At 41.5% G+C, this 24,276-nt stretch overlaps 1 protein-coding gene across 2 annotated transcripts; it reads right to left on the reverse strand.

The window, feature by feature from the left end:
* Positions 1-2,217: 2,217 nt before the first annotated feature.
* LOC120574215 lies at positions 2,218-23,043 on the reverse strand. Of its 2 annotated transcripts, none has more exons than XM_039824445.1 (4): positions 22,942-23,043; positions 14,797-17,204; positions 5,002-5,090; positions 2,218-2,493 (listed from the first exon to the last, which is right to left on the reverse strand). In XM_039824445.1, exons 2-4 carry the CDS (start codon positions 17,135-17,137, stop codon positions 2,398-2,400), a joined length of 2,526 nt encoding a protein of 841 aa, XP_039680379.1. In that variant the 5' UTR covers positions 17,138-17,204; positions 22,942-23,043; the 3' UTR covers positions 2,218-2,397. The 2 variants fall into 2 exon arrangements, with proteins under 2 accessions (XP_039680379.1, XP_039680378.1); XM_039824444.1 differs by having other exon boundaries at positions 2,218-2,496.
* Positions 23,044-24,276: the final 1,233 nt, after the last annotated feature.

Consider the following 24,276-nt stretch of genomic DNA (forward strand, 5'->3'; position numbering starts at 1 on the left):
CTGCATGTAAACGTAGTCAGTGTTTTCATCAGAGAGAGGTGATAGTAGTCAAGAAGGATCGTTGTTGTCATTACTCGCTGAACGGAAGAAAATGCCATGGCTAGTAATAAGAAGATACTGGTGTTGGCAGCTCCGGCTTTCTCGTGCACCGATTCTCTAGTCAAGGGCTAACACTCCACCAATCAGATTGGTCATTGATTCCGACTGCTCACAGGCTGATTCAACAAGTCAAATTGACAGCACAGAACACACCGAACAGACTCGAGTCACCGACCTCGCCACACTGTCCGATGGCCAATAATCGGGTTGGTGTGTCAGGGCCTTTAATTGGAGTAGGATCGGGTACACCCTTCTGCAAGTACTATCAAGAAGAGCCATTTCTGGACGGACGCTTGCCAAATTGTTATGATTTTGACAAAGGTCAATGATTGATTTGCCTGAAGAAGACCCAGTAGGGTCGAAACGTTGCATTTGTAGTAAATATGGGAGTTTAAGCAGTGTTGCGGACATTACATTTTCTTCATTTTAAGGACTTTCATTTGTCCTGCACCTGCCAGAAGGTGGGATGTGCACACAACTACTTTTATAATATTTGACAAAGGTCAACCCAGAAGAAAAAGCCTTATTCCTACCAGTTGTTCGTTGGCAGAGCGCCACTAACTTTACCTGTGGTTGAGTTAGCCTACTCCCGTCATTCTTCCCATTCTTCCCCGCTCATGTATACGCAACAGATTCTCCCTCCCATCTGGTAAAATACGGACGCTTGGTCAGGTGACCTTTGTCGTTGTTATTGACGCTAAAAGTCTCCTTTAGCGTCATATAACGCTCTTTATCTAAACTTGCTTAGTCGGGACTATTGTCGTCACTTTTGACACAGGCATGTTAAGGAAAAGGTTATGGGTGTGCTTACGCAGTGATGTAGTCTAATGTATTGTAGTGACACTTGCAGTATACCCACTACACTGCAAGTATACCCACTACACTGTGGGTTAATGGGGGTGTGGGGGGTTTTAGCATCAACCACTTAATTTCCTGTATTCAGATACACTTTTATGCACCAATTTATGGTAGAAATCCCTTTATTTAGCCTACGTGAAGAAGAAAAACACAGATGGCAATTCAAAATATATCAAAAATATAATAGAAAGTATGTTGATGTGGGTCATTGGGCATTTTGAAGTGGGTAATGGAAATCCTGGAGCTTTCTTAGTGGGTATACTGTGTACACCTGCGTATCACGTAGACTACACCACTGGGCTTAGGTTTCCGTAACACGCTGGAATAACAGGATGGTTAAAGCTACATGCGGGACACAATCTCTGATCTCCTGGGTGAAAGTCCTGTGTTTGACCCATAACCTCCCTATGTGGTATTTCCCCCTTACATACAAGGCCTACTCTCTAAATCCCGTGGAGCTGCTGCTCTCCTCGGTACGTTCTACAAACACGCTGAAGGATGCCTTTTTTTCGTTGTTTTAGACGCTGACAGCCACTGTCCAAACGTTCGTATTTTACGAGTTGGCCTGGTGAGAGCGTCCTGATCTGGCGAGCTCCAGTTTTCCACTCGCAGATCAGTCTGGCATCTTGAGATAGAGAAAATTTGGAGCCGTTTGCCAAACGACCGGCCAATCAGCGTTGGTTCTGAGGCGGGTTTAGGTGGTGATAGTTTATCCAATCAGCTAACCAGGATTTTCAGACAGCGGTAGCCCTAATTCTGTTATCCGCTCACTAATGCTTTTTTCTCTTGGATCCTTCTTTAGGAATAAGGACCAGGAACCTGAAATGGTGCCTTTTATTCGTAAATTATTGTTAGACAAACGGTAAATCTCCTTTACCGACATGTTGCTGAGCTAACGAGCTATGCTTTGCCTGCTGCAGCAGCAGGGGTAGCCTGGCTTGTGGTTGTAGTTGCATATGCTTCGTTGATCTGATTGGTTGATTTGGCCCGTCTATCACCAACTATAGGTGGTAGACAGATGGTTTATTCAATCAGCTAACCAGGATTTTCGCCCCTTCCCAAAAGTTCTCCAACGGAAAGTTCCCAGATGGATATGCGGAGAAAATGCGAAGCGATCCATCTGGCGGAGTCAGGTTAGTATAAGGGGAGAACCGGCACTTAACCGGTGACCTCGGCTACTGCTGTGCACGTAAACGCACTCTAAAGGAATGATTGAAGTGATGCTTTTGCTTTACTTGTGTGTGCTTAATAAAACTAGTCTTTAAATATATCAAAAATATGTATTTGACACAGAAGCAGAGTTAGAAGAGACAGAAAGCAATCAAGCCGGAACTACTTTCAGGATTTTTGGTTATACTGATTACTCTTGGACTTGTGCAGCTCTAGCATAGCATCATTTATATTCTATTTGTGGTGTTGAAGACATCAAAATTGCCAACATCAGTTCTTCTCCTTTCCTTCTCCGTTGATCAGACCGGCCTCCCAGCGTTGCCACAGAGGAGACTTCTGTCCTGCAGCTCGCTGAACCTTTGACTCCTGCTGAGAGTTAAACAGAACAGGATTTAAAATGGCAGATTAGCTGCCTTTTATCCCATTTGAGTTTGAGATCAATTTCAGAACCACTTGGACTAATCTAGGCATTTGTAAAACTATATATTGGCAATACTTCCAATCTAATGTCTTCTTTCAGGTTTGATAAGATCCAGAAAGCCACATTTATTAGTCTGGCTATCACCACACCAAGCTCAATCTTTTAAAGGTGCACTATGAGTTCCTGCATGGTTTCAGCGTGATTTAATTTTCGTCTCAAATGGTAGTCATCTCTCCTTGATCCGCTAGCTGCCTGGCCCCTGAACACACCGTGAAAAAGCCCGGTCTCAGGAGACACCACAGGGCTCGTAAACATCAAACAGACACTAGGGGCACAGGCTGTGCACCGAAATACAACAACCCACGTTCCAGCCAATCACTGGCAAGATGGTTTGGGGAGGGGGTGCTTTTAAAGCAACAGTCTGTGCCCCTAGTGTCTGTTTGATGTTTATGAGCCCTGTGTTGTCTCCCGAGACCGGGTGGCCTTACGTTTCCGTGACTTGCGGCAATAACGGGACCAGTGTTGTGCCTGAAAGCGTTCATTGAACGATAGTTAGATCTGGCCCGTATATCAATTCGGGTTCACAATAAATTTTGGCTCGCCTAGTTGTGCGCCAAACCAAAAACACAGGAAAGTGTTTTTAAACTGTAGTTACCTGACATTCAAAGCAGAATTTGGCAGATTTGCCGACTCTGAGACTCAGAAATTCCCCCAAAAGCAGCAGAGAGAGTTTAAATATTCAGGCTGTGAACAAGTTGTTGTTAAAAAAATATTTTTCATTGTTTTTCTTGATTAGCTAAATTCTACGACGCCTAAGGAACTCTTTTGATGACTTTTGTGGGGATTCATGTCAACAAAATATGTGACAGAAAGCGTACAACAATGTCGGATAAAGCAACTAATTTACAAAAAGGTGACAAATGTCTGAGAAAGGCTGTCACTACCCAAAGTGAGTAGAGTGCAGATGTGAGTTGCGCATGCATCACTTTGCGACAAGTAACCTACAAGATGCTAACGGCGGTTTGAGCTAACGTTAGCAATCAAGTAGCCTACTAGATGCTAACGGCGTTTTGAGCTAACGTTAGCAATCAAGTAGCCTACTAGATGCTAATGGAGTTTTTAGCTAACGTTTGCAATCAAACAATCATAGAGAGCTAAAACGGTTTTGAAATGACTGCTAGCTACAAGTTAGCAATCAAACACAACAAAGGCTGTCACTTGAATGGCGTTTTGAGCTAACGTTAGCAATCTAACAATCATAGAGAGCTAAAACGTTTTTGAAATGACTGCTAGCTACAAGTTAGCAATCAAACACAACAAAGGCTGTCACTTGAATGGCGTTTTGAGCTAACGTTAGCAACCAAACAATCATAGGTAGCTACAACGTTTTTGAAATGATTTCCATCTTCTGTTATTGTATGTAAAGAGAAAAGTTTATTATTTTACAGATTTCATACATTTCAGTAAGACACGTTATGCCGTAAACAGTTTAAATCTGAGCATGCGCTACTCACATCTGCACTCTACTCACTTTGGGTAGTGACAAAGGCACAAAAAAGTCGGAACAAAAACAACAAAAATGAGGAAAAAAGCTACCAAAATGTGTTGAACTCCGGTCTCCTGGGTGAAAGTCCTGTTGTCTGGCCCATCCACCCCCACAACCCACCTCCCTACAAGGTATTCCCCCCTTACATACTACTCTCTAAAGCCCATGGAGCTGCTGCTCTCCCCGCTACGTTCTACAAACGCTGAAAGGCGCCTTTTTTCGTCGCTTCAGACGCTGACCGCCACTGTCCAAACACTGTCCGTATTTTCGAAGTGAGAATGTGTTCTACACTGAACACATGGTGTCGGTACACGAGCCTGTTTTACGAGTTCTCTTAATACCTCTGTGTGATTTACCACACTGCACGATCTGTCATAGTTGTAGCGGTGTGCCTTTAGCCTCATGGATGTATTACGAGAATTGTTAGCCTCCACCGGGAAGCTAACGCTAGTTTAGCTAACAGCAATATTCGGCTAACCGCTAGCTGACAGCTTGATTCAGTCTAAAATAACGTTAACTCAAACTAAACACTGGGGGAAAAGCAGGCTACAGCTACATTAAGACTTTACAGTAATACCAATAAAGAGAAGTATTGAGTGATTGTATTTTAAATGAGCACAAGTAAAGCAGAGCTAACGTAACAGCTGTTATATATTTTAACTGTTATTTTCAGGTTTGAGGGTGTTTTACATGCTGTCTCAGCTAGCGGTTAGCCGAATTAGCTGTTAGCTAAACTAACGTTAGCTTTCCGGGGAGGCTAATGGCAGCCGGCTACAACTACGACCGGAAGCGTGGAACAGATCGTGCAGGCAGCACCGATCGTGTACCGAGACATGCAAGAGATCTCACCGAACGCTGGGGAAAACCAGAAAGAAGCTTTTTACAGCGATTAGACCTGGATCATCACCTGGGTCTGCTCAGATTTCATCTGGTCTTTCATGGAGGGTGGAGGCGGCCAAACACGCTCCAGTTTCCCGCTGGACTGTTTCGTGGCACCTAAAGAAGACAGAATAGAAAGGTCAGGATAGTAAGAAGGGATTTGAGTTCAGGCTGCAGCTTTCCATTAAACCATTAAGGAGTTTACTAATTTAACCAGACTAATCCTTTTTTGTTTGTCTGCTCTAACGTAAGCAAGCAAACTCGACCGTAACTAGATTACTACTTACAGTAGTAATCTGTGTGAAAAAGAAACAGCACAAGCAGCCACTGCACGGCCAATACACTGACACCAGAAACCTTTTATAAATTACATATATAATGACAATGTGTATTGTTTGTTGGTCGCAGCGGTGTCTGTTAGCAGTTAGCTCGCTCGTTAGCCGCCAGCTGTCAATCCATGCAGGACTTCACCGTGAGCGGACTGTTTAGAGACCATGTGACTGTTTAGAGACCATGTGACTGTTTAGAGACCATGTGACCGGCAGGTAACGTTAACTGGTCCCTATACGCAAACAACATCATAGCATAAATAAATAAATGATAATTCTGAACTTGGGCCATAGGTCTCATATAGGTAGGTCACAATTTGTTGAGCTCAACTTGCTCCCTGTGGAGTCTCGTGTTACTATGGTAAGACTGACCATGATCCATAAAATATTGTTTGGTAGTGTCCCAATTTTTTTGTCGTGTCTTATAACTAAGGTAAAGGACTCACACAATATGTAGTGACTAAGTCCTATACTTAGCCGCTACTGGTTGCTAATTGCGATTAGTTTTTCTAACGTGTACTCAGAGAAATGATATCCAGTCCTTTTCATTTAGGTTGCATTTTGCGTCGTTTATTTTGCACGTCCACAGCGTTGAGTTATAATGAATAATAAATCATATAAAGTACCATAAACAACGTAAGCCGAGCACAGTTAAAAAAAACTGTTTGCTCCTCTTCTTCAATTAACAACACCTGTTTGCATCAATACAGGAACTTAAATAATCAAGCCAGTCTAGGCCTTGGGAACACAAGGCAATATCATGCCCCCTGTGGCTTGGAGGAAAACCACTCATATGGCTCTTACACAATATTTATACACATGGCAGCATATCTGACCTGTGTTCTTACAGATTTAAGACAGTGTTAGGGAAACCTTTGCCTATATGGGGGCAGTTCAGTGGAACAAGTAAGACCATCATATTAAAGTCATTTCCAGCCTGAACTCTTTCAAAAAGAGACTCAAGGTCTGGTTACTAGAGAGGGTTGCAGAATAGCTCAAAGGGCAAGTTACCATTTCTATTTTTATTTATTTATTTAAGAAAAAGTTTTTATGTTATGTCACATGTGTCAAACTCGAGGCCCAAATCCGGCCCCTCGCAGATTCTGATCTGGCCCGCACATCAATTTAGGCCCACCTACTTTTTGCCACTTTTTCCGGTGTTTTGGTAACTTTTTACAACGTTTTGGTCACTTTTGACGAAATGTTAGTAATTTTTTTTGACGTTTTTGCCACTTTTGACGAAATGTTAGTAAATTTGTTGATGTTTTTGCCACTTTTGCTGAAATGTTAGTACATTTCTTTGACGTTTTTGCCACTTTTGACGAAATGTTAGTCATTTTTTTGACGTTTTTGCCACTTTATCAAAAAATTTTTTTATTTCTTTTGACCTTTTTGTCACTTTTGCTGAAATTTTCGTAATTCTTTTTTTACCTTTTTGTCACTTTTGCCGAAATTGTTGACATTTTTTTGACCATTTTGTCATTTTTTCCCACGTTTTTGGGCGCTTCTTTTCTATGCTGGCCGAGGAACTTTCTCCTGACTTCTTAAGGACTTTATGTCGACCAAACTGTAAGTGAGAAGACTATATGACACAAAGCCTATCAATAAACTAAACATGTCTGGCCCTTGGTGGGATTCTAATTTTCCAGTGTGGCCCTCTGGGAAGTTGAGTTTGACACCTCTGTGTTATGTCATTGAGTGTCTTGTCCTGACGTGTGTTGAGGATACTTACAAAGGCTGGCTTTTAAAATTGACCAACTATTTGAAATAGTTTGTCCTCAGCAATGGCTTGCTCTCATAAGTCCTGGACTTTATTGTGTTTTCATCCTGGATTGTATTTGATGTCTTTTTATCATGTGTAAGGCATTCTTGTTACAATTAAATATATCAAGTCAAAAAATAGGGGGACCCAGCAACGGCCATTATGAGCTTTTCTTCCATTTTTCATGTTTTGGTAGGAACCAAAGTTTACATCGTATGTTTCTCTGGTCGTTTTGCCGCTGAACCGCGTCATAGCTCATTACCATAAAGTTGACATACTTTCAACTTTCTGATTGACGCTCAGGTCACTCAAAACGCCCAAAATTTGCCGGATTTGCCGCTCCTTGCAGCTGAGAGAAGCTTCCGTTGAACATGAATGACTTCCGGTAACTTTAGAAGCTCAAGTCGGCCGCGGTGTGTACGTACAGTACGGCCGATGATAAGACCAGCTGTAATTTCGTACGATATCATGCAAACTCGTTCATGAGAATGTGTTGATTTGTGGTGTATGTTGAAATAAAAATATAGGTCGGACGCCAAAGGCCAGATTTATATGCACAGACCTTATCGCCAGCTTTGACCTTTTGTCAACTTCTCTTTAAGTTCTCTTCAAAGTATGAAAAAGTCCTGAAATGAGGTCTCAGAAAATCCACGCAGATGTGAAAAACAGAGTTTAATGTGCTTCAAAAGGAATTCTTCACACAAGAAACCCGAGCAAGTACTTTGTTCTACTGCGTCTTATATTTGCCAAGACAGACTATCCCCCAGAAAAACCTTCCAATGACTACCTTCGGACATCTATACATTCTCATACAGTATTGTGTCAAGGCTGGTAGCTTATTTGACCCTAAGAATGAGTCATTTCTTTCAGTTTAGCCCAGTTTGACCCCCAGACATACTATGTTGCTTGACATGTAGCTTTCCTAATCTTCACCTTGAGCCAACCCCATGCATCATTATCCAGCTGCTGTGGCTCAAAATGCTAACACGATGCTACGTAATGACACACTCCCTGGCTGGTTTTGTCTGGTCCTGATGTTTTCCTGCTGTGCATGTACGTAGGTAACAACAGCAGATTTACAAGGTGCTGGAAGAAGTATTCAGATCCTTTACTTAAGTAAAAGTACTGATATCATACTGTTAGAATACTCTGTTACAAGTCAAAGTCCTGCAGAGAAAATGTTACTTCAGTAAAAGTGTGTAAGTAGCATCAGGAAAATGTAGTTAAAGTATTAAAAGTAAAGAAGAATCCTCCCATTTTAGAAAGTGTAAACACACACACACACACACACACACACACATATATAGCGCACACACACACATGCACACGCACGCACGCACAGACACACACACACGCACACACACACACACACACACACACACACACACACACACACACACACACACAACACACACACACACACACACACAAACACACACACACACACACACACACACAGTTGTGTGTTTAATGGTCTCATCATCTCAGCTGACTTGTAGCCGTTATATTGTCGGCTAGTTTACTTTACAATCAAACATCAGATTTTATAAACTACATGTAACTAGTAACTAAAGTCACTAGTAACTAAAGTAACTAGTAACTAAAGCTGGAACAGATGAACATAGTGGAGTAACTAAAGTAACTAGTAACTAAAGCTGGAACAGATGAATGTAGTGGAGTAACTAAAGTAACTAGTAACCAAAGCTGGAACAGATGAATGTCGGAGTAACTAATTAAGTAACTGAAACTAAAGCTGGAACAGATGAATGTAGCGGAGTAACTAAAGTAACTAGTAACTAAAGCTGGAACAGATGAATGTAGCGGAGTAACTAAAGTAAATAGTAACTAAAGTAACTACTAACTAAAGCTGGAACAGATGAATGTAGTGGAGTAACTAAAGTCACTAGTAACTAAAGTAACTAGTAACTAAAGCTGGAACAGATGAATGTAGTGGAGTAACTAAAGTAACTAGTAACTAAAGCTGGAACAGATGAACATAGTGGAGTAACTAAAGTAACTAGTAACTAAAGCTGGAACAGATGAATGTAGTGGAGTAACTACAGTAACTAGTAACTAAAGCTGTAACAGATGAATGTAGCGGAGTAACTAAAGTAACTAGTAACTAAAGTAACTACTAACTAAAGCTGGAACAGATGAATGTAGCGGAGTAACTAAAGTAACTAGTAACTAAAGTAACTACTAACTAAAGCTGGAACAGATGAATGTAGTGGAGTAACTAAAGTAACTAGTAACTAAAGTAACTACTAACTAAAGCTGGAACAGATGAATGTAGTGGAGTAACTAAAGTAACTAGTAACTAAAGCTGGAACAGATGAATGTAGTGGAGTAACTAAAGTAACTAGTAACTAAAGCTGTAACAGATGAATGTAGTGGAGTAACTAAAGTAACTAGTAACTAAAGCGGGAACAGATGAATGTAGTGCAGAGTAACTAAAGTAACTAGTAACTAAAGCTGGAACAGATGAATGTAGCAGAGTAACTAAAGTAACTAGTAACTAAAGCGGGAACAGATGAATGTAGCAGAGTAACTAAAGTAACTAGTAACTAAAGCGGGAACAGATGAATGTAGTGGAGTAACTAAAGTAACTAGTAACTAAAGCGGGAACAGATGAATGTAGCAGAGTAACTAAAGTAACTAGTAACTAAAGCGGGAACAGATGAATGTAGCAGAGTAACTAAAGTAACTAGTAACTAAAGCGGGAACAGATGAATGTAGTGGAGTAACTAAAGTAACTAGTAACTAAAGCTGTAACAGATGAATGTAGCAGAGTAACTAAAGTAACTAGTAACCAAATTTTTTTTTTTTTTTTTTTTTTTTTTTTTTTTTTATTTTTTTTTTTAAAAAAAACCATTAATTTAAATACCTCAACATTTGTTATTAAGTAAAAAATGTACTTAGTTACATTCCACCACTGATGCTACATAATGACAAACTCTCTGGCTGGTTTTGTCTGGCCTCAAAAACACAAAGTGACCATTCAACAGACCTATTAACTGTCTGCCATCATTTGTGTTTTCACAACACTATAACAGAGGTAGAAAAAGATTATGAATCTCATATCAACGCATAATCCCAAAGTTGCATATTTATTGGAACATCATCAAACGGTGTTGGGAATTTGACAGTACTAGTTCTTAAGTGTATCTAAATTCTTATATATATTATCTTTTTTTTAAGTGCTCTATTACATTATTAATATTTTGAAGTCTCGCTTTTATTTATTTCCTCTGTTTACTATTGTTTTTTTATTTTATATATTTAATTTTTTTTTGTTATAGAGGGAGTGGGGTAAAGTAACCCACTTATTTACCTTAAGCTACTCTTTTTCTTGTAATACTGCATGTAGGTATACCACTGACGAGGTATGTAAGACCCTAACGTACTCTTTACGTAAGCTTAGTCAAGTGTCTGCTGCCTCAGCCTGACCGTAACAGATGTTTCACCACAAAACCTAGAAATTAAAAAGAAGTGTGTGAGTTTGTTTCGACACCCACACACTAAGTACAACACTTCAACTTATTCCACCAACTCTTCTCTGGTGCATCTACATGTAAGCACTCTTCCTCTGTGTTTCTCCTCTGCCCACACACACACAATACACACACACATATATCTATCATACATACACACACACACATACATATATATATATATATATATATATATATATATATATATATATATATATATATATATATATATATATATATATATATATATATATACACACATACACACACAAGTGAGGTGGACCTGGTCACCACAGACCCACATTTTCTCAGCTGTTGCTATTGTCATATGCTGCACTGACATGTAGCACATTATGTTTGGCACATTGTCTGGGTCACTTCTTATATCATAACTAGGTAATACAATGTGTAATCAAGTGATGACTGATTAACAGTAATGTAAATACTAAATGCCCTAATACCTGTTGATACTACAACAATGCAGAGTATAGGCTCTTGCAGTTTTGCACATATCATGTAAGACTCAATTTCTCCATTTCTTTGCACAAAACTCCACAAGAAAAGTGCAATTTAACAGTTTATTTGCAAATTTTTATCGTGGGGGGGGGCATACCCACGGACACCCCTAGAGAGAGCCCCCTCACATAACAAATCCCAAATTAACCCCTGCACACGCACAAACACTCAGCTCTCTTAAAGGAGCAGCAGCACCATTTTACAACAGCTGTCAAGAGAATCACACACACACACAGACACGACTTGTTTAAATAAATACAATATCTATATCTCCATGTTTTGTCTTTCACTGTAGAAATCTCAAATGTCATAATGACTTGCCAATGCAAGAGAGTACCGGCACTGATAGGTTTGGTATGTGTGCATGCAGATGTTTGAATGTATCTTATCTATTCTAAGGAGTTTCTAGGGACCAGTCAGTTTAAGATGATATGGTCTCACAGTAAAAAACCTAGCTTAGAATGTGTGAATCTATTATGAGTTTGGGCACAACTGTCACACAGACGAATTGGAGCCAGGAGTGTGGGAATCTACAGTATTAGGAGCACGTGCCATAAATGGTGTAGTTTGAGAGTAAAACTTGTGCACTGAAATAGATATCTCATGCTGTGTGAGCACAAAAAGAGTTTAAAAGGAATCCATCTCGATGTATATGTTGGTCATCCTTGAGCAGACATGTCTGTATGCTCATCGTTGTCCCAGTGTCATGAAAGTTTGTTCACCGTTTAAATAAAGCTGCACTTGATTTGTACTCTTCGGACTGGTCGTCATCTTTGAAGTCTCCCAACATCATTTCTGAGTCATCATAGCCGATAAAGGAACCTTCTTTTTCCCCACTTCAAGCCCTGGCGATGACTGAATATCTGTAAACTATTTTTTTTAAATAAAGTTTAGGGGGGGGAGGGGAAATCACTGTTTTTCCTCTTTTTCATCAAATCGCAATTTTTGCAAGTTCCCGCAATTTCATTGCATAAAATTGCATAAATATCCTGCATATTCCATCGAATCGCATCAATTAAGAAACGTTTAAGAAAACGTGCCGCATAATCAAAATTTTTTTCCCGCAACAATCCCAAAAAAAACTCACTCGCGTTTTTCTGGAAGGACTGAGAAGTGCCCTGCGTGGCTGAAGCTGGAGTGCAGATAGTAGTCTTCGTCCCTCTGCCCGCTGGCGTCTGCGGATCAGGCAGCTGCCGGAGCGCTGTGCCCTTAACCGCTTGTGACAGGGCTGACACTAAGATGTCGATAAGACACGTAGATAACAGCGTGATGCTAATGTAGAGAGACGTTCATTAAAGTGCTCAGACTGAGTGTCAGGAGGCCGGGATGTACAAAGAATGAAGATCTGAGAGACTCTGATTAGACACACTTGTGTTCATCTTAGCAGCCTTATGGAAATACAGTGCTCAACATAAGTTTATGAACCCATGCTAAAGTTGACTAATAAGAGGAATGACAAAAATCATCTTTTGGAAATTGATCTTAATGCCTTTAATGCCTTTTTTTTTTTTTTAAATCTGGAAAAGTCCAACCTTTTAAGGACACCAATTGTCTTTGTGAATGAATAATGTATCGTAAATAAATAAATGTTCTTCCTTAAAATGCATGGGGCATAAGTCAGTCCACCCCTATGTTAAATTCCCATAGAGGCAGGCAGATGGTTATTATAAAGGCCAGTTATTTCATGGATCCAGGATACTGTGCATCCTGATAAAGTTCCCTTGGCCTTTGGAATTAAAATATATATATATATATATATATATATATATATATATATATATATATATATATATAATCCAAAAAGTTGTTAATTTAGGGCAAGACTAACATATGTTACAGGCGTCCCGGACAGTGGAGTATATTTTAGACAATTTTGCGTTTGTGTAGTGGACTTTATGAAGGACCTTGCATTGGATTAGGCCATGACGAGCACATATGGAGGATGAGTGAACCATAGCCAGAGCAAGGTTCCATTGTTGGTCCGTAATATTCATGTTCAGATAACCCTCCCTTGCATAAGTTTACACATCCATTGGCATGGTTTTATTTCAGTTAGCCTAATAGCTGGTTTGCATTGAGAGATGATCTTATGAAAAGTACCCCATGCCAATCTCTAGGTATGGTGAAGGGTATGTGATGATGTGGGGGTATGGTGAAGGGTATGTGAGGATGTGGGGGTATGGTGAAGGGTATGTGATGATGTGGGGGTATGGTGAAGGGTATGTGAGGATGTGGGGGTATGGTGAAGGGTATGTGATGATGTGGGGGTATGGTGAAGGGTATGTGAGGATGTGGGGGAATGGTGAAGGGTATGTGATGATGTGGGGGTATGGTGAAGGGTATGTGATGATGTGGGGAGTATGGTGAAGGGTATGTGATGATGTGGGGGTATGGTGAAGGGTATGTGATGATGTGGGGGTATGGTGAAGGGTATGTGATGATGTGGGGGTATGGTGAAGGGTATGTGATGTGTGGGGGTATGGTGAAGGGTATGTGATGATGTGGGGGTATGGTGAAGGGTATGTGATGATGTGGGGGTATGGTGAAGGGTATGTGATGATGTGGGGGTATGGTGAAGGGTATGTGATGATGTGGGGGTATGGTGAAGGGTATGTGATGATGTGGGGGTATGGTGAAGGGTATGTGAGGATGTGGGGGTATGGTGAAGGGTATGTGATGATGTGGGGGTATGGTGAAGGGTATGTGATGATGTGGGGGGGGGTATTTTAATTCCAAAAGCCAAGGGAACTTTATCAGGATGCATAGTATCCTGGATCCATTAAATAACTGGCCTTTAACAATTAAAGTCTGCCTGCCTCTATGGGAATCTAACATAGGGGTGGACTGACTTATGCGCCCTGTATTTTAAGGAAGAACATTTATTTCTTTACGATACATTTCTCATTCACAAAGACAATTGGTGTCCTTAAAGTGCCCATATTATGAAAGAAACACTTTTTCTGGTATTTGGGGTGTTCTTTTGTGTCTCTGGTGCTTCCAAACACATACAAACTTTGAAAAAAATCCATCCATGGTGTTCTGAGTGAGATACGGTTTCTGAATGTGTCCTGCCTTCAGTCTCCTGGTGAGCTGTTCAAAATCGGCCTGGGACTGTGACGTCACAGTCCGAAATGAGCTGGCTAACCACAACCGTTAGCTCGTAGCGTTAGCGTTAGTTAACGCTAGCATTAACTGTCAAAAGAACTACTTACCTACAAAAGAACTACTTCCATGTGCGCCCTCATTTAGAAGTCTCCCAGCTGATGCTGCCTTGTAACTGACCAAAGTTGGAGAAACAGGCTTTCTTTTACTGTCTCTAGAGTTAGCTAGCTGACATGCTCTACATCTGAGCTACTGCGCATGTGCAAGTGCAATCAAAGATAGTACAGAAGAAGAAGATGAAAACAGGATCTGCAGCAGTGAGAGAGAGCTGTGCAGTACAACAAAAATATGGTGTTTTTTGAAAATTAAACCATGTAAACCTATTCTGGTACAACCTTAAAATACAGTTATGAACCTGAAAATGAGCATAATATGGGCGCTTTAAAGGTTGGATTTTTCCTAATGTTTTTTAATTAAGGCATTAAAATCAATTTCCAAAAGGTGATTTTTTTATTTCTCTTTTTAATCAACTTTAGCGTGGGTTCATTAACTGTAATTCATAAAATTCATATAATGTTTTCCACCTATACTCATGTTAAATGTATGAGTCTGTGCAGACTAACCTGGTGCGAACATTGCTTTAAATCGTGACTTCTCTCCGTCTTCACCACTCTGCGCGTTCTCTCCGTACAGATCGCATCTTTGTCTGCGCAGCTCCTCTTCTCTCTCCTTGGCCTCCCGGATGTCCTTCTCTACTTCCGGCTTTAGAGCCAGGGCTGGACGCAAGTTGAAAAAAGGGTTTCGTTGGAGGATGGGAGATTCTTGAGTTGCGTTTCCGTCCCTAGATCTCATCCTGGTCTCCCCAGCTGACGCTGAGACGTCTGTCTTTATGGAGTCCATGCTTCTGTACACGAGTTTGTCTTGTTTTGTGTAGCGTGTTTTGTCTCGTCGTGAACCTTCAGTTGGGCTCATCGATCTTAAGATTTCAGGGGTTTTCTCAGTCTCGTTATACTGCCTGAGGGATTGTGCTCTGGAAAGATGGCAACTTTTGAATGACAGCATCTCCAGGCTATGTGTGCGCTCTAGCACAGAAGGGTAAACGCGACCTTTCTTCAGTGCGGTACGAGGTTTCCGTTGCCTTTTTGGGCCCTCTGTGTTATCCTGCTGGAAAGCCTCAAACAGCAATTTTGTCTCCTTTAACTGGCGGACTTCCCCTTTGCTGTATCCGCCTGGGATCTTCCCCTGGTTTACAAGCACCAGCTCTCTCTGGATCTCCTGACTTATCTCCTTCTTCATCTTCTGCTCGGAGAACTGCCAGTCGCCAGGGGCGCCATCCTTGGTGGGTAGTGGCTCAAGCAAGATATTGGTCTTAAACGGGATCTCGAGCACATCTGGATTATCTGCCTGATTGAGGACACCACTGGCTCTCTGCAGGTTCTGCTTCCCCTGGACTTCCTTGTGGATCTGCCTCTCCATGGACATCTCATTTTCATGGGTGTCAATTAAAGACAAGTCTGCAGGAACCCAGCTGCCAGTGGCCAGAGTTTTAATCAAAGGATGGAAATGATCGTCAGAGTCTCTGGCAATCGCCTGATGCTCCAACTCTACGGGCATTGTTGTGGACGAAGACATCCATGCGTTTGCTTCAACATCTTGACTCTCATTTTTTCCATTCTTTTCCATCAGGTTTGTCTTTGCAGTGTGAGACCTACTCTCTTCCCTCTCATCTCCACATGTCAGATTGGCTTCTCTTGCTTGCAGATCATCTGCTTTAGTCCCAAAAGCACCTTTCGTCTCGCCTCTCGTCTCTTGCACAGCCTTCTGGGAGTTAAGAGGACTCTCTGGTGAACACCCATCCTGTTGCAGCTGCAAGCGTTGCAGACGTTGAAGCAGTTGCTCTCCTTGTTGGATATCTGTTGCTATTCTCCTGCTTCCATCCTCCTGTTCTTCCATCGTTGGCATTTCTTCGTCACCTTCAGAGACGGACAGTCGGGACACTTGAGTTTCGCTTGTGTCACTCTCTCTCCTCACCCAGTCATGCTTTGTGACTGTATAGTTCAAAGAACTGGTGTCAACGTGCACTTTATCACCATTGGACACCTGAGGTGGGATTTCTGGTACCTGTGGCTGATTGGTTGCTGCGTCAGTCGTGTTTCGGTTGCATTTGCTGAGCCCTGGTGGCCCATAGGGCTCAAAATCCTCATCACTCTCCTCATCGTCACAGTGGACATCACACATTTCTTCAGATTGTGTTTGGTCTCCCTCTTTGTCAAAATGCGTCTCATTTTCAGACTTTTCATCAATGCTTGAAGGTACCTGTTTTGGATATTTGTCTTTCTCCGCTTCCGTTTCCCTCCACTTTTCCTGCCTCTCGCTCAACATTGCAATATCCTCATGCTCCAATTTTGATTCTCCATCTCCTGATGTGTTTTCCTGATGCTGTCTTCCAGATAAATAACATATTTCCTCCATGGATGTTTGGTCTTGATCTTTGGGTAGATTGGAGTCGTTTTTCCACTCCTCAGAAGTCTGCGGTGTGCTCGCTATCACTTTATCCACCTCGCTCTGTTCTGCCATTAACTGCTTCTCAGCGTGATGCCAGTCTAAGCCGCTGGGATTAGCCTCAGCCTCTGTGGCGTCAGCTGCCCCATTTGTAAGGGTCAAACCGGAATAATTCGCCGTAGCATCTGTGCTGCCCTCGCCTGGCAGCAAAGGATCCATGTAGGATGGAGGAGGAGGGATGAAAACATCGTCTGCGCCCTCATCATCCATCACACCAACATATCTAGTGATCACTGCAGGCACACGGGGGACGAATTTAGTTTCATCTCCAGGCCTCTGACCACATGGCTCATCTGTGTGGTCCGTCACTGGGCTGTTAGAGTTAATCTTCATCCACAGACCGCCCTCATCCTGGGAGATCGAACCTCCAGGGCTGGCTCTGGGCTCTTTGGTTTCCATCATTACAAGCCTTTGAATCACTTAAGGTTGTTTATTTTCAGGTGTTTCTTCTCTATTCCCTGTTAGGTTCCTTTAAAGGGAAAATATGAGACACATGAGTGAATAAAATCCTTTATATCATTGATAGTTTTAAAGCTGCAAACAATAATCAATTAGTTGTCAACTATTAAATGAATCGCCAACTATTTTGATGAACTATTAATCAGTTTGAGTAATTTTTTTTAATCAGAAAAAAAGTAAAACTTTGATTCCAGCTTGTTAAATGTCCCATGGAATGAAAATGTCACTTTATGAGGTTTTTTAACATTAACATGAGTTCCCCCAGCCTGCCTATGGTCCCCTAGTGGCTGGAAATGGTGATAGGTGTAAACCGAGACCTGGGTATCCTGCTCTGCCTTTGAGAAAATGAAAGCTCAGATGGACCAATCAGGAATCTTCTCCTTATGAGGTCATAAGGGGAAAGGTTACCTCCCCTTTCTCTGCTTTGCCCGCCGCCCACAGGAAAATAATGAGGAAATAGAGAGACAACTGTGGCCGCAAGCTGGTCAAGGCCACAAGTTGCTTCCTATGTTGAACAGGTGGTAAAATTTGCTTTTAAAAAACAGAAGGGCTGTGTGAGATTAAAGAGATTCTTAGTGGCGTAACACTTATGATTTAATCGACAGATCTGTGCACTTTGAGTTGTTAAACACTGAAAAAGGGCAAAATAAAAGCAGGCCATTTAGCTTCTGTAAAACTGAGTTTCTCCACAAAGAATCGTGCAAAAGCACCACTTTAAATCTTGTCTTTAACAGAGATGTGCTCACAAGTTTCTTTGAAATAAGTAATTTAGCATGAATAAGCGTAAGGAATGACTATGATCACTTTTTCTTTTCATTCAGCAGGGCTTACAGCTTCTGTGTATTGTGACGTTTCTCCCCTGCTGTGACCTAGCTCAGCCCATTCTGCTGACAAAGGGAAAGACTTAATCGGCTTTGCTCTGTCTGTTTTGGCACGCACACTGTGTACAGTATCTGCCAGCCTGACCGGCCTCAGAGACTCTTATCAGCTCACCAGTTTGCCTGTTGAGTATTATGTTTTCCCATCATTTGCTCTGCTATAACACATACGCATTCTGGGCGTGCTGGTCTTACAGGGAGGTGTGTTCAGGTGCATTCTGGGCGTGCTGGTCTTACAGGGAGGTGTGTTCAGGTGCATTCTGGGCGTGCTGGTCTTACAGGGAGGGGGTTTTTGTTGAGGTTTCAGGTGCGTTCGCGTTACGTGCTGGTCTTACAGGGAGGTGTGTTCAGGTGCATTCTGGGCGTATTGCTATCTTGAGGCAGTGGGAAGTGATGGCGCCATTGACCAACAAAAACCTGGTCTAAAGTCAATAACGCAGCATTTCATTGTTATTTTAACAGAGCATTAGTAAAATGCTCCTAGGCTCGTGCACAGCGCGCGCACACTATGCTTGTTACACACACAGGGACGGACGCACAGCAGCACACACACACACACACACATGCAGAAGATTACAAATAAAAATATTACGGTGCAAATCCTCCATCATAACAGCAACGCTCCAAGGTCCAAACGCGCCTGGCTTTTAAAGGGAAACAGAGATGATCTCTGATTGGTTGATTGCATGTTACTCCCAAAACACACCTCTGATTAATGAAGACACTAAGTACAACCCTTTAGAACCAGGCGCCCGGCACACAGACACTTTTTTCCACCATGAAACTAGCAAAAGTTGTTTTGATCTCTAAAATGCGAAGAAACTAGAAACTATCCACATTTAACAAGCTGGACACCCAACTCAATTATCTAAATAGTTGCCGATGATTTTCCTGTTGATCGACTAATCGATTAGTTTGACTAATCGTTGCAGCTCTTTATCAAGATATGTCCTCAGTACACAGTGATTATCCAGGTATTATCTGGTGTCCTGAGCTGCAGGTTTTAAATCTATGAGTCTATATTTACACCTGTGTTCAGGGGCTTAATGCCAGGCACAATATCAGGATTACCAGCAGCAGCAGCGCTGTACATAAAGCTCGAGCAACAGGACATTTTACTGAGCATTAATGAGCTTAACCTGTTCATTCCATCCTCCTTTCAAGGAGCATTGGCTTAGAAATCTAGACGCACGCTAGCAGCCAACCCGTTCTCACTCCGAACTCGTAAAATACAGATGTTTGGACAGTGGCTCTCAGCGTCTGAAGCGACGAAAAAAAGCGCCCTTCAGCGTGTTTGTAGAACGTACCGGGCAGGGCCGGCCCTAGACTTTTGGGGGCCCTAAGCAGGATCTGGTTTGGGGGACTCTCCACACTGTAACATGTTGCCACTGCACTTGGCACTAAACCAACTTGTGTATTGTAAATATTAGTTTAAAGGAACACGCCGACTTATTGGGAATTTATCTTATTCACCGTAACCCCCAGAGTTAGACAAGTCCATACATACCCTTCTCATCTCAGTGCGTACTGTAAAGCTGTCTGACGGCTCCAGCATTAGCTTAGCCCAGCACAGATCCTGCAAGTAACTGGTTCCAACTAGCCTACTGCTCCGAATTGACAAAGACAATGACAAACATCTGTTCCTTATTTACATGTTGTGATTTGTAGAGTCACAGCGTGTACAAAAAACAACGTAACATGAGACACAGCCATCTTCTAACCATAAACAAACCGGGAACTATATTCTCAGACAGGCTTGCTGCGAGCATATCACTCCACCCAAGCACTATATTCTTCCACCTGAGAATATAGTTCCCAGTTTGTTTACGGTTAGAAGACTGCTGTGTGTCATGTGACCTTGTTTTTTTTACACACTGTGACTCTACAAATCACAACATGTAAATAGGAACATGTTGGAGTTATTTTGTCACTTATTCGGAGCAGTAGGATTACTGGAACCATTCACCTGCCTGTTCTGTGATGGGCTGATGCCGCTGGAGTCGTCAGACAGCATTACAGCTAAATTCCCAATAAGTCGGCATGTTCCTTTAAGCACTCATAATGTACAAATAAGCATTTAAAGACTAATGTGAGACCTATTAGCAGCAAAACTATCTTTAAATAGACCGGCTCTGTTATGAGCTCTATTGTGGGACATTTCAAGGGCTCTTGGGGGCCCCTCTGGTAGCCACGGGGCCCTAACAATAGTCCCGACCAAGCGCATTTAGATAAAGTGCATTAGATGACACTAAAGGAAACTTTTAGCGTCAATAACAACGACAAAGGTCACCTGACCAAGCGTCCGTATTTTACCAGATGGGAGGGAGAATCTGTTGGTAATCCCCAGGGTCGTCTAGCAACTCTCCGTTGGCTTGCGAGCTGGAAAAACCAAACTCTAGTCAGGCCAATCACATCGTGTATAGAGTCGGTGGGCGGGGCTTAACATAATGACGGCAGAGTTATGACGGTTCCACGTGAATTCCGTGCTACTGAAAAACAATTAACTATTGTTCTGGTTGGTTGCAGTGCTATTCTATTGGTGCAGAGGGAATTTGAAAGACAACCTTTTATCCCGCCCCTTGGATTGAGCCCTGACCAATGGGGAGTTCCCAGACCCAACATCTGGATGTGGGGCTGGCTGGTCAGACTAAAGGAGCATTTTCTACGCTCGTGTCATGTGGAAAGCTCTTAAAGATTACCAAAGGGAACCCCCTACACTGCCCCCAAATGTCGGTGTTTCCATCAATCATAAATGAAATGTAGGCTATTTGGAATCTGCAATTCAGTGAGACAAATGCAATGTGACGTTTTTCAACAACAAAAAAAGTAATAATTGCAATTTCTTCATACATTTTCTGTCTCTTTGTGGGAGTTTGTCTCTTTTTGGTCCTTTTTGTTTCCTTTTGGGGGTGTTTTTGGGTCTCTGTGGTCATCATGTGTCTCTTTCTAGTCGGTTTGTGTCTCTTTGTGGTAGTTTTGCGTCTCTTAACATAATTTTGGACCGATATTATTTCCATATCTGTGTCTAAAACGTTGGTAAAGCTAGAGCAGATAATACATAAATAACGCTTAAAGAGCTCAAAGACTAAACTTGCTAAAGAAGTCGAACTACAATCATTAGATCTGGGAGAAAACTCATTTAGTTACATTCATTTGGCTTAGGTGTTGCCCAAAACACAGGGCTGAAAGTATTCCGGCACCGTGCCAGATAAAAAATGCGGTTTAATATTTTCGAGTCAATTGATTTCACCTACCAATCATATTAGAGGAACGCAGCTCTAACTAACGTTATAAGCCTATCAGAAGCCGAGGGTCCTGGCAACACCAGGAGGTTGACTGAGATCCATACGTCACGTTTAGTGCTGTGGGTGAAAGCATGGAGCGCAAGTTCATGAAGCCTGGGGATGATGTCCTACCCATAGGTAAAGGACTCAAAAATAAATGGCGCTGGGCGTGGATAGAAGAAGTAGGTGGAGACGGCGAGCCTTTTGGCAGTTGGTGCCAGAGACTGAGAGAGCCTGGTGCTTGTTTCTGCACGTTTTGCTCGAGGAAGCTAGCCTACTATACGCCAGCAGCGGTAAGAAAGTGCTGCTTGCTCGTCATGAGTTAGTCCAGTGGTGTCAAACTCAGTATCCCAGAGGGCCACACTGGAAAATAAGAATCTCATCAAAGGGCCAGACATTTTTAGTTTATTGACATGTCTTAATTTAATCAAAAAAGTCAAACATCTTTGACTGTATAATTGCATGTCTCATATAGTCTTCTCACTTACAGCTTGGTTGACATAAAGCCCCAAAAATGTAACTTAGCCATCAAAGAAAAAAGCGAGGGGAAAAAAGTTGAATAAACGCCCCAGAAACGTGAAAAAAAGTGCCAAAAGCATCGACAAAAGTGACAAAAACTTCTGAAAAAGCGACAAAAGTAGTTGGGCTAAACTTTATTATGAACCTAAATTGTTATGAGGGTGTGTGAGTAGGGCTGGGCGATATGGAGAAAATCAAATATCACGATATTTTTGACCAAATACCTCGATATCGATACCGCAACGATATTGTAGTGTTGACTATTGGTGCTTTCACAAAATATTAACACAATGAGATTTAAGATAAATAATCATCAGTAATGTGGATATAATGACTAAGTGGGTAAAGGCAAATAATAGAACAGTCACAACAGTCTCTCTATCACTTTACTGTAATGCAGCCTTTAAAACCAGGAAAAAACAATTATGCCATATAACAATATTACGATATCCAAAATCTGAGACGATATCTAGTCTCATATCACGATATCGATATAATATCGATATATTGCCCATCTCTATGTGTGAGTTACACCCCGCGGTCATAGAGCCGGTGCCCGTGCACTCAAACTTAAAACACTTAAAATAAATGCATAGTCACTGAAGAGAAGTGGATCCATCTCAGTCTCAGTTTACCAGTTTTTTAAGCACTTTAAGCTCTCATTACTGTATTTTTGTTATTGTCAATATTTATTTATTTTAGATTATTTACGTATTTCAGCTACAATTTTAACATACAGCTGCAATACTTGAAAATGAATGGTGTCTTTGAAGATAAGTCAGTCTGTGCAGATTCTCTCCACCATTTTTTTTCACTTTAACCCCTTAAAACGGCTTTGGGTGCTCGACTTAAACCTTAAAATGGCGTGGAAAACCCTGCAACTTATCAATAAAAATCCTCCTCCTGAACAATCTGTCCCCCTCACTTCGGCATCACAGCTACGCCCCTGCACCTAACTCTTCCACATAGCTGGGGGAAACACTGCTTAACTGTATTCATCTCTCGCTATGACTGGATAAAGCTCATATTATCCTGTAATGTATAAATGATGAAGGAAGAGACCCACCTGACTGCAGCGCGGCTGTCATCTCCTGTGTGACGGTGTGAAGCTCGGTGTGGATATGAACGATCCAGCTGATGATGCTCCAGCTCATCTGCTTAACACCTCCCTGTCCTCTGTGTCATCTGAGCAAAACTAAATCCAACCTTCTAGCTCCTTCAAAGTTGTTCTGGTGACTTTAAAGGACCCTAGAAAGCTGTAAAGCGACTACATTTCGTTGTGCAACCCTGTGATGTGCGATGACAACAAATTAACCCCTTTGGTTACACTTTACTTGAAGAGTAACATGACATGAAATCATGAAATTGTCATAAACATTATAAACAAGTCATAAACGTTCATGACATAATGGATTAATGTGAGATTTCAAAGACACACAGAACATACTAATATATATATATATATTGTTTTATCATCATATACCTGCAAACATCCACTGAAATTAATCAGCTGTATTAATCAAATGACAGTGATACGAATAATACAACATGCAGATAGGAGACTGCACTACTAGTATGACACGATGTGTCCTGCTATGACATGAACTTCCATGACCACCTTCGAAGACACTGTCCCATTATCTTTATTGTGACTATTATTACTGTTCATCACATCCCCAACCGGCCCCGTCAGACACCGCCTACCAAGAGTCTGGGTCTGCCGAGGTTTCTTCCTAAAAGAGAGTTTTTCCTCACCACTGTCGCTACAGCCACTGCTAATGCTTGCTCTTGAGGGAATTACTCTAATTGTTGGGGCTTTGTAAATTATAGAGTGTGGTCTACACCTACTCTATCTGTGAAGTGTCTCGAGATAACTCTTGTTATGATTTGATACTATAAATAAAATTGAATTGAACTGATTACTTTGCAATTTTCACGTTGCTTATTCATCACGCCCCTCGCCACTGTCACACTGAATGCTTGCTCTTGGGGGAATTAAGGGAATTGTTGGGTCTCTGTAAATTATAGAGTGTGGTCTAGACCTACTCTATCTGTAAAGTGTCCTGTGATAACTCTTGTTATGATTTGATATTATAAATAAAATTAAATACAATTGACACACACACACACAAAGTGAGTGATTGTTAAAAAATGCTGAACCTCCATGAATAAAGAACAATATTTGACATCTATGGTTTTTTCATTAACAGTTTCATTCAGGAAACACAATTTTGCAAACTAGGCTGGTTTTATAAAAAATACTTAACACAATTCACAAAACCACACGCCCAAACTGCAAAATATACCTCATATATCCTGCAAAGAACATTTTTTAAGCATGCGCCCCTAAATAGCATCTGAATAACGCGCTACTGACTTTAGACCAGGTTTTTCCTGGTCA

This window comes from Perca fluviatilis, chromosome 15 (genome assembly GCF_010015445.1).
Source record: "Perca fluviatilis chromosome 15, GENO_Pfluv_1.0, whole genome shotgun sequence".
NCBI lineage: Eukaryota > Metazoa > Chordata > Actinopteri > Perciformes > Percidae > Perca > Perca fluviatilis.

Bases quoted from the DNA above. Each gene is read 5' to 3' on its own strand.
- LOC120574215 (XM_039824444.1), bottom strand. From the start codon at position 17,137: ATGATGGAAACCAAAGAGCCCAGAGCCAGCCCTGGAGGTTCGATCTCC. The intron at 5,091-14,796 runs GTTAGTCTGCAC...TGTCTTCTTTAG, and splicing joins TAAAGCAATGTTCGCACCAG to GTGCCACGAAACAGTCCAGC. The intron at 2,497-5,001 runs GTGATGATCCAG...TTTAACTCTCAG, and splicing joins TGAAATCTGAGCAGACCCAG to CAGGAGTCAAAGGTTCAGCG.